This window comes from Lissotriton vulgaris, chromosome 4_1, assembly GCF_964263255.1.
Source record: "Lissotriton vulgaris chromosome 4_1, aLisVul1.2, whole genome shotgun sequence".
NCBI lineage: Eukaryota > Metazoa > Chordata > Amphibia > Caudata > Salamandridae > Lissotriton > Lissotriton vulgaris.
In genome coordinates, this window is record NC_141691.1 from 1,509,298,032 (window position 1) to 1,509,309,461 (window position 11,430).

Consider the following 11,430-nt stretch of genomic DNA (forward strand, 5'->3'; position numbering starts at 1 on the left):
GTGCACGACTGACTGGATACGAACTGACTCTGCTCGCACCCCACATCACCCTGAAAAGATGCACCACACTGAACCCAGCGACTCTGTTACCCCTGCCAGAGGACGATCCCAATGTGCCCCCTGTACACGACTGTGTGACCCTCACGGACGAACAGACTAGAAGTAGAGTTGACCTCAGAGACACGGCTTTTCCTGACCCTGACGGAGAGCTGTGGGTGGACGGCTCTTGCATCAAACTCCCCGATGGCACCACTTCTGCTGCCTATGCAGTCACCACAGACCGAACTGTAGTCGAGACAGCCCGCATCACCCAGCGATCTGCACAGGCAGCGGAACTGATTGCCCTGACACGAGCATGCATCCTAGCAGCAGGAACCACAGCGAACATATATACCGACAGCCAGTATGCCTTCGGGGTGGTTCACCATTTTGGGCTCCTTTGGAAGGAAAGGGGATTCTTGACCTCACACGGCACTCCCATCCTACATGGAGATCTAGTCTCCGCCTTGATCGAAGCTGTCCTTCTCCCCAAAAGACTTGCGGTCATCAAATGCCAGGCACACAAGAAAGTGACAGATATTATTGGACAGGGAAATGCACTAGCCGACCTCACTGCTCGAACGACAGCTGAAAATAGGACGACAACACATATGTACGTGACCAGGTCACAAGCAGAGAAATGGACTGACGCTAGGGACACTATTAGAGACATTCAAATGGCTAGCACGCAACACGAATTGACTGAATGGGCGCGGGTGGGATTGAAAGACGATGAAGGCTGCTGGCGGACCAAAGACACAAACAAGTGGTTGCTACCTGACTCCTACCTGATTCCCATACTGACTATGGCAGACTCCCCTGCTCACATAGGATCAGCCCCTATGATTGAACTTGTCTCCAGAGTTTGGCACAACGACAAAATAACAGACTCCGCCAAACGTCTGGTCCAACAATGCTTGATATGCCTGCAGCATAACCCCGGGAAAGGAACTGTAGTACCCCGGGGAGGGTTTGGGGTCCCCAATCACCCGTTTGAAGTCCTGCAGATGGACTACATCCAGCTAGACAGATGCCAAGGCCTGAAATATGTACTTGTTGTGGTATGCGCATTTAGCAAATGGGTGGAAGCATACCCAACCCGTGACAACACTGCTATGGCCACTGCAAAAGTACTGTTAAAGGAATTTTTCCCTCGCTACGGCCTTTGTCGAATTTTATGGAGCGACAATGGCCCCCACTTCGTAGCCGAAGTCATCCAGCTCATCTTAAAGGGGCTGGGTATCAAGCAGAAGTTCCACGCAGTCTTCCACCCCCAGTCTGCTGGACTTGTTGAGCGACACAATGCCACACTAAAGCTTAAGCTGGCCAAGATAGTGGCTACCACGGGTCTGAAATGGCCAGACGCCCTCCCACTGGCATTGCTATCGATGCGTTCCACCCCCACCAAACATCACTTGACACCTTATGAGGTTGTTTTCGGTCGACCCATGAGCGTCTGGTCTGCACCGAAACCAACTTCCATTCATGACGTCCCGGACGTCCTAATGTCTGATTATCTGTATAAATTGACTGAAACTCTGTCATTCATCAGCAGGTGCAGCAGGCCATCCCCGATGCTTCCAGGGGTCCGGGCCACGACATCCAACCGGGGGACTATGTCTTAGTCCAGAATTTTCAACGAGCGAAGAGTTTGGAACCCCGGTGGATGGGCCCCTGGCAAGTACTGATCATCACCCAGACAGCTCTTCGAGTGGAGGGGAAACAGCACTGGCTGCACGCGCACCACTGCAAGAAGGTCTCCTCGACCCTGGCCACAACAGAAAGCATCGACAACCAGGAAGAGCTCCTGAACAAGGATCGACCATCTCTAGACTGCTATCCCGATACCGAGGCACTTGAACTCGCAAAATTCTCTGATCCCACTGTGCCATCCAGAGAAGGGTATTTCCTGCGTCGAAAGGAGGGAGCTTCGGCTAAGTAGACCACGGACTAAGTTAAAATCTCAGAACGGTGACCTAAACACCACCAAGGGTTACCCGGAGAGAAGCTAAACGAAGTCTGTGGTTCTGCCCACTACCGAGCACCTTGAAGGTGATGGAAGTGCCAGATAAGAAGATGATGGAAGCGCCAAATAAGAAGATGATGGAAGCAACTGGAAATACCCACTACAGAAACCCAAAGACTGACAATATGCACAAATCAAAGACAATCGCATTCTTCATTGTCTTCCTCTTTTGCCTCCTCCTCATGACTTGCTTTTGGATCCTGGAGGAAAGCACACCTGCTCATCAGATATTGCTAACCACTGCCCAACCTACTACCATGAAGGAACATTATCTGATCTCGCTCTCTCCTCAACTCAGAGAAAGGCGAAAGGAGTTCTGGAACAACTCCTTTGTACAGCTACTGCACCAGCACAATCTCGCCACCAATGCCACCAACTGCTGGATCTGTGGGTTGCTACCCCACGCCACTGGACATTCGATACCTTTTATCCCTTCACCCTTTTCAATTCACGGCTCCTGCCTTGCTTGGCTGATTCTCCTGCAGGAGAGCTATAAGGACAATGCCACCTCCAGCAAAACCATGACACATTTCTTCCATGAGGTCTGGCGAAACAAAACAAAGACACACTTCTGCCCGCAGACCTCCAACGATTCTATCCACATGGACATCCCTGCTAAAGAACGAGTTGAAATGCAGGTGTTCAACAATCCGACCAGACCCACTTTCTCCTACCTACGGAAGCGAACAGCTGCCACTTTGACTGTGGCTCTATCTGTCATCAACGTCACAGGCCATATGTGCATAGAAGGGCTCGGGTCACAGCTGGTAGGCCGCAGTGCTTGCCGCATCACCAGGACTTTGGACTCTACTGACCCACCTTCCTTTGTATCCTCTCCAAACATGTACTTTGTTTGCGGCACAAAAGCTTACACCTGGCTCCCCAAAGGCTGGGGGGGCACTTGTTTCATCTCCTTCGTCCTTCCTCCAACCTATGTGGCCCCAGCAAATCACCATAGACAAAAGCGAGCCAAGGACATTGAACAAGCCGACTCAACAGGAGCACAGTTCCTCGATGCTATGAAGGGACTTGTTCCACTCTGGGGTCCGATGGCAAACAGCCGTGCCATCCGACATCTGACTCAAGCAGTCGAGACAACAATGAACATCACAGCTGGTATCCTTGCTAACAACACCGCCAAGCTTCAAGCGGTCCGCCTGGTGGCTCTCCAGAACCGCCTTGTTCTAGATGTGGTTCTTGCGGACCGTGGTGGAGCATGCCGCATTATTGGGTACAGCTGCTGTACATATATACCGGACAACTCACCTTCAGTGTACAAGGCCATCGAACATCTCCACAGACTCTCCTCAGAAGTCCACCAGGAGCAGGAAGAATGGTCGCTTGGTGGATGGTTCTGGAGTACTGTTAAGAACTGGGGCTGGAGACTGTTTTCTATTATCCTGATTCCCGTAGTTGTGATATGTGGACTATGCTTGGGAATTCAATGCCTGCCGCCTCTGTGTTCATTATGTATGAGTTGTATTTGCCCTAAGACTGTGGACCTTGGAAATGAACGCATGGGAGCATTATATGATGCCGAGGTTAGGAATTTGATGAGGATCGACATAGAGTAGACAAGCTGGCTAGAAATGTTGAAAAGGGAGGACTGTTAAAAGTTAGGCTGCAACGTCAACATTATCGGCGCCATCTTGCCCCCTTTTCGAGCCCATTCATGCGCGCAAGCGGCAGCCATTTTGAGTACCATGGCCTCTCTGCCCATCACGAATAGCCAGCGCGTCTCTCTCTCTCTCTTGACCTCGCAAGCATCCCCCGCACGCTGACAGCCCCCGCTCTCACATGCCTTGGGTCATAAACCCCTCTTCAGCGCAGCTCTGCCTCGGAACCCCATCCTGTTCCCAGCGCGACACCTCCCTTCGTTCCTTTCATGATCCCGGGTCCTTTGATAAAACCCCCTTTCCTCTGTGCCCGTTTGTCTTACTCCTTCCCAGGCCGCCACCTGGCCCTGCGGATGCTGTTTATTGCAACCCCTGTACAGTAGGAAGCATCCCCCATCAAAGGATCCACGAGTTGATCAAAGCCCCCACCCTATGAGACCCGATCAATCCCATACATTCCGTGAATCGGCGGAATGTCCAGCTGCGCGATAATCATCACCTGTTGTGATAGCGGTGGGGACTTCAACTGCAAATGTGTGTGGGAACGGGCCTGAAGCGGGGATTCCGAGGATGTCTTTCCGTACATCAAAGTGTTGACAGAGATGTGTTTTATGCAATAAAACAATAAACTTGTGTATAAGAGGCCAGGCCACAGAGATGCGGTTAGAGCACCTCGAGAAGATACCCTGTTGTCTGATTTGATGTGTTCTGCTCCGTCGGAATAAACTTCTGTTTCCTGCCTTCCAGTCTCCAGCGCCTGCCTCTTTGTTTGGTAACTTGAGTGGGTATAGAGGCGGTTAACGCTGGGCAACTCTGAAATAGGTCATCAGCCCGTACCTTTTTCCACACTCAGATTCCACTAGTTTTCCGAAGGTTTCTCCATAGCTGCTGAAGCCCCCTTGGTACTGCGGAATCTGGACATTTTTGGTTTAGCCGGGTATTTCCTCACGAAGTGCCCCTTTTTTCCGCAATATAAACAGAGCCCATGCTTTCGTCGTAACTCTTTCTCAGACGTGGTTAAGGCAGCCCTAACCGCCCCTATGTCCATGGGTTCAGAGGTAGCGGCTGGGTCCTTGTCTAAGGTTTTCGAAGACCCATACAACGGGATCGTTCTTCCTTTAAGTTTAGGATCACCTTTACGTTCCCTTAATCTGTGATCCAAACGTAGCACCAAGCTAATCAAATCCTCAAAGTGGCTGGTTGAGGGTCTATTTGTGCTATAATATCCTCATATCCTCATGTAAGCCTTTATGGAATACAGAGGCTTGTTTAGCTTCAGGCCACTTTGTTTCAGTAACCAATCTTCTGAATGAGTTTAGATATGTCAGGATATCCTGATTTCCCTGCCGTAACAACAACAACTCCCTATCTGCTGTATAGGAATCCGCCCTCCGGTCGAATACCTTGACAAATTCCTCCTTAAACGCTTCCCAGTCATGTATGATAGGGCCATCCCTATGTATCAGTGGAACCGCCCATTGGGCTGCGTCACCTGCCAAATAAGAGATAAGGAAAGCCACCTTGGCCTGATTTGTAGGAAAGGACCTAGGTTTACAAGAAAAATGCAGCATTACCTGCGTGAGAAACACCTGTACTGAGCCAGCGTCCCCCTTAAAGCGTTCAGGGTTAGCTAAGGGAATCGTAACAGGTATTTCCACCACCACAGGACTCAGTGGAGAAGTACTAGAGGCCCCTGCATTGAAAGGGTTTCTCTGGATGGTATCCACGCGGGTGCGTAGATCCGCGGTTAACTGTCTAGAGGAAATTAACTCAGACTGGACTAACACTAGGGCCTCTAACACATCATCAAGAGTGGCCATTTTTCCATCCGCTGATCAGGAGGATGTGTAATCCTGGGTCGGATATTCTGTTATCCTACTATTCCTCGGGATCAGCGTGATGTAAAATGAAGGCCACCTCCTGATCTATCCAAACCCCGAATGCTGTGATAGCCAAGGGTTAAGGAAGGATCAGACGAGGGCAAAAGAAGCCTGTGGGGAAGGGAGGGAACTGCGGGGAGGGAGACCTGAAACGACAAACAATAAAGATTGTTTAATTTAACCGGTCCTTTCTCTAGAAAAACCACAAAACAACCATGTAACATGACTACTGCTCTACACCCTACATTCACTATATCTGGAAAGGAAAATAACGACGCTGTACTGTAGAAGATAGCGACTCTTCACCATTATCAAACGCCTGGAAGACTAAGGACCACTGTACTTCCCACCACCCTGTACTAACTATACAGCTCAGTAGGGGTGATCAAGGCGTAGTCCGACGATAGTCTAATTCACAACAAACTTAATCCAGAATGGGTTTACTTCCCCCCGTAAATAAAGAACACTGTACAGTACCTTCTGACAGAATCACAGAGTCGCCCAGAGATTCAAGGAACTGGAATGTGCGATTGTATTTGAAGTGCCAGAAACAAAGTTTCCACTGCTAGGGCCACAAGACGCCAACTCCGGGCAGGAAGAAACAATTACCAAGCCTGGTAATGAAGTATCGTGGTTTGAAGCGTTTTCGTCCTCCGCACGAGCCTTAGAATCAGGCTCCCCAACAGAGGGCAAATGATGCAAACAAAAGCTTTTTTTCGAAATACCCAAAGGTCGTCCTCCGCACGATCCTGTCCTGGCTCATCCAACAGAGGGCAATGCAGGAGCGGATCAAAACCCTTGTGCAAATAATCAACCGTCCTCCGCATGAGTCACATAGGACTCGCCAACGGAGGACACAACAGAAACAGGAAATCGGCTGAATAGCCACTCACAAGTGCAAAACCAGAAACTCTCAAATCCAAGAACAAGGATCCCCAGAGCAGGGTCAGACAAACTCTGCTGCCGTTTGTAAACGAAGTGGAATATCCGACACAGAAGGCAGGAAATGGCTCCCATATGAAACCTTCCATCGGCTCCTTGCCGCTAGGAAGTCTGGGATCTGTAGTTTTCCCAAATTCAACAGCATGTTGCACCAGTCATATGCAGAAGAGGAGGGGCTCTTCAGTGGAACGTAACAGTACATCCCCCTCCTCACGAAGAGCGCCGCAAAGGCCCAGGACGCAGCGGGAACCTCCTATGGAACCTCCTATGGAACAAGGACACCAAGTGCGGCGACGTCGGCTCTCAACGATGGCCACCAACATCTTCGATTGATGTGATCCACCGTTTTTTCCACTCCCATATGACCAGCACTAGGGGAACAATGACACCACCGGTACACTTGCTTCCGAAGGGATACTGTAGGGATTAGAAGCCGCCCCTTATGCACCGGATAACCGTCCAACACCCTCCATTACTTATGGCTTCGCAGCCAAGTCTTCCAGTAGAAGGTGTTAATCCCCTTTCAAATCCCCTCCAAGAAGGCATCAGGCTGTATAACACACACCTGCTGCACAGGATCTATGATGGCGGTTTCCTCCACAGCCTCAGGTGTTCTGGTGGAGGACTGCGTGTCAAAGCGTCGGCCTTCCTATTATCCGCCCCGGGTCTGTAGGTGATGGCGAGCGGCATTCGGAAAAGAAAAACATCCACCGAAGCTGTCTCGGTGTGAGATGTCGAGCGGCCATCATGAACTGGAGGTTTCGGTGGTCAGTGTAGACCGTAACCAGGTGTTTAGCACCCATCAAGAAATGCCTCCATTCGGTAAATGCAACCTTGATCGCCAGAAGCTCCTTTCCGGCAATACAATAATTGCTCTCAGCCCCGTTAAGCTTCCTGGACATGTATGCAATGGGATGTAATTGCCCTGTCTGTTCATGTCTCTGTGACAGTACCGCTCCCACTGCAACATTGGAGGCATCAACCACCACAATAAAGGGCTTGTCAGGGTTTGGATGAGCAAGTACTGGGGCTGACACAAAAGCCTCCTTCAAGGCTTCAAAAGCTTCATTGGCTTCAGAATTCCATACAAACGGTTGAGCTTTTCTCAGTAGTCTTGTGATGGGAGCGACCACATGAGAGAAATGGTCAATGAATCGCCTGTAAAAGTTAGCGAAGCCAATGAAGCATTGCACGTCCTTCACATTTTGCGGCACAGGCCACTCTTTCACTGCCTTGATTTTCCATTCCGCCATTTCCTGACCATGAGGGCTGAGCATCACCCCCAAGAATTCCACTTCAGAAACATGAAAGTCGCATTTGCTCAACTTGCAGTATAAGCTGTGCTCCTGCAATATACTCAACACCTTCTTAACATGATGTACGTGCGCTTCTTCTGAATCAGAATAAATGAGAATGTCGTCTATGTAGACGATGACGTAATGATCCAAGATCTGTCGCAACACATCGTTCAAGAAGTATTGGAATGCCGCTGGGGCGTTGCAGAGCCCAAGCGGCATAACGAAATACTCGAAAAGCCCATACCTGGTCTTAAAGGCGGTCTTCCATTCGTCCCCTTTTCTCAATCTCACCAAATGATAAGCGCCTTTCAAATCCAACTTGGTGTAAATGGTGGCTGTCTTAACCTGTTCTAGCAACACACTGATCAAGGGAAGGGGATATCTGTTCTTCGTTGTTATGGCATTTAAGGCCCTGAAGTCAACACACACCCTCAATTCCCCATTTGCCTTCAAAATGAAGAAAAGAGGGGAGGCCGCCGGGGACATAGATGGACGAATGAATCCAAGCTTCAAGAGATTGTCCAGGTAAGCCCTCAGATGTACGTTTTCGGGTTCAGTCAATGCATACAAGCGTCCACAGGGAACCACAGCACCAGGGACAAGATCAATCTGGCAATCATACTGCCTATGTGGTGGGAGTATGTCTGCCTGCTTTTCATCAAAAACCCCTTGGTATTCCCTGTATGCGTTTGGCAGTTGTACCTCCTTTTCAGCTGCCGTGGCTACAAACTCACCACAAGCTAACGCCGAAGAAGGCCTCTCCTGAACCTCATAACAATGATCCCAGCAATAGGAGGAGTTTAACGTAATGGTGCCAGAGACCCAGTCTATTTCAGGATTGTGACGTTTCAACCAAGGAATACCTAATATAACCCCGTATTGTGGAGCCTTGATTATGCTGAATTGGGCCCTTTCTGAATGACAACCAAACTTCATGTCCATCTCTCCTATGTGATACCCCACCGGGCCTAGGTCTAACTTTCTCCCATCCATGGCGTATATCTCCTCACATTTCTCTCTAGGGAACAGCCTGATCCCAGCTCTCCTTGCCTCCATCTCATCCATGAACAGGCCCGTGGCCCCTGAGTCTACCATACCATGCAGCGGTATCCAACTAGCCTGCACTAGTAACAAGATTTCAATAAACAGGTGCTGAACCCCCACCATATTCTTTAGCAAAGAAGGGATATGTTTCAGACTCCGAGGAACCCCTCCGTTCACCTCAGATTCCACTATTTTTCCGAAGGTTTCAGAAACCCCCTTGGTACTGCGGAATCTGGACATTTTAGGTTTAACCGGGCATTCCCTCACGAAATGCCCCTTTTTTCCACAATATAAACAGAGCCCATGCTTTCGTCGTAACTCTTTCTCAGACGTGGTTAAGGCAGCCCTAACCTCCCCTATGTCCATGGGTTCAGAGGTAGCGGCTGGGTCCTTGTCTAAGGTTTTCGAAGACCCATACGACGGGATCGTTCTTCCTTTAAGTTTAGGATCACCTTTACGTTCCCTTAATCTGTGATCCAAACGTAGCACCAAGCTAATCAAATCCTCACAGGTGGCTGGTTGAGGGTCTATTTGTGCTATAATATCCTTCATATCCTCATGTAAGCCTTGATGGAATACAGAGGCTTGTTTAGCTTCAGGCCACTTTGTTTCAGTAACCAATCTTCTGAATGAGTTCAGATAGGTCAGGATATCCTGATTTCCCTTCCGTAACAACAACAACTCCCTATCTGCTGTATAGGAATCCGCCCTCCGGTCGAATACCTTGACAAATTCCTCCTTAAACGCTTCCCAGTCATGTATGATAGGGTCATCCCTATGTATCAGTGGAACCACCCATTGGGCTGCGTCACCTGCCAAATAAGAGATAAGGAAAGCCACCTTGGCCTGATTTGTAGGAAAGGACCTAGGTTTACAAGAAAAATGCAGCATTACCTGCATGAGAAACACCTGTACTGAGCCAGCATCCCCCTTAAAACGTTCAGGGTTAGCTAAGAGAATGGTAACAGGTATTACCACCACCACAGGACTCAGTGGAGAAGTACTAGAGGCCCCTGCATTAAAAGGGTTTCTCTGGATGGTATCCACGCGGGTGCGTAGATCCGCGGTTTCCTGTCTAGAGGAAATTAACTCAGACTGGACTAACACTAGGGCCTCTAACACATCATCAAGAGTGGCCATTTTTCCATCCGCTGATCAGGAGGATGTGTAATCGTGGGTCGGATATTCTGTTATCCTACTATTCTTTGGGATCAGCGTGATGTAAAATGAAGGCCACCTCCTGATCTATCCAAACCCCGAATGCTGTGATAGCCAAGGGTTAAGGAAGGATCAGACGAGGGCAAAAGAAGCCCGCGGGGAAGGGAGGGAACTGCGGGGAGGGAGACCTGAAACGACAAACAATAAAGATTGTTTAACCAGACCTTTCTCTAGAAAAACCACAAAACAACCATGTAACATGACTACTGCTCTACACCCCACATTCACTATACCTGGAAAGGAAAATAACGACTATGTACTGTAGAAGATAGCGACTCTTCACCAACATCAAAAGCCTGGAAGACTAAGGACCACTGTACTTCTAACCACCCTGTACTAACTATACAGCTCAGTAGGGGTGATCAAGGCGTAGTCCGCCGATAGTCTAATTCACAACAAACTTAATCCAGAATGGGTTTACTTCACCCCGTAAATAAAGAACACTGTACAGTACCTTCTGACAGAATCACCGAGTCGCCCAGAGATTCAAGGGACTGGAATGTGCGATTGTATTTGAAGTGCCAGAAACGAAGTTTCCACTGCTAGGGCTGCAAGACGCCAACTTCGGGCAGGAAGAAACAATTACCAAGCCTGGTCATTAAGTATTGTGGTTTGAAGCATTTTCGTCCTCCGCACGAGCCTTAGAAGCAGGCTCCCCAACGGAGGGCAAATTATGCAAACAAAAGCTTTTTTCGAAATACCCAAAGGTCGTCCTCCGCACGAGCCGGTCCTGGTTCATCCAACGGAGGGCAATGCAGGATCGGATCGAAACCCTTTTTTCAAATAAACAACTGTCCTCCGCATGAGTCATACAGGACTCTCCAACGGAGGACACAACAATAACAGGAAATCGGCCGAATAGCCGCTCCAGAAATCACTCACAAGTGCAAAACCAGAAACTCTCAAATCCAAGAACAAGGATCCCCAGAGCAGGGTCAGACCAACTCTGCTGCCATTTGTAAACGAACTGGAATATCCGACACATAAGGCAGGAAATGGCTCCCATATGAAACCTCCCATCGGCTCCTTGCCGCTAGGAAGTCTGGGATCTGTAATTTTCCCGAATTCAACGGCATGTTGCACCAGTCATATGCAGCAGAGGAGGCGCTCTTCAGTGGAACGTAACACGTACTCTCCATTCCTCCACCCATGGTGACTGTGTGATCCCACGATTCAAACTAGTGAGAATGGGTGGTCGGTCTTTTTTCCATCTAGATTCTAAGATGTGGAATTCGCTACCTACCTCCCAGAAAAATGCTTCTCCATACATCAGCTTCCGGAATAACCTTAAGACATGGCTTTTCATGCGGTAAACTTGGTTTGTCTCTCTGTTTCCTCTTCTAGGCTGTCCCTTGGTGCCGGGAAAC

General features: G+C 49.2%; 1 protein-coding gene across 1 annotated transcript; it reads left to right on the top strand.

Moving 5' to 3' along the window:
- The first annotated feature begins 2,094 nt into the window (after nt 1–2,094).
- Nucleotides 2,095–3,639, top strand: LOC147724158 (endogenous retrovirus group PABLB member 1 Env polyprotein-like). The gene has a single exon (XM_086966959.1). It carries the CDS (start codon nt 2,095–2,097, stop codon nt 3,637–3,639), a length of 1,545 nt encoding a protein of 514 aa, XP_086823085.1.
- The last annotated feature ends 7,791 nt before the right edge of the window (nt 3,640–11,430 follow it).

Bases quoted from the DNA above. Each gene is read 5' to 3' on its own strand.
- LOC147724158 (XM_086966959.1), top strand. From the start codon at position 2,095: ATGGAAGTGCCAGATAAGAAGATGATGGAAGCGCCAAATAAGAAGATG.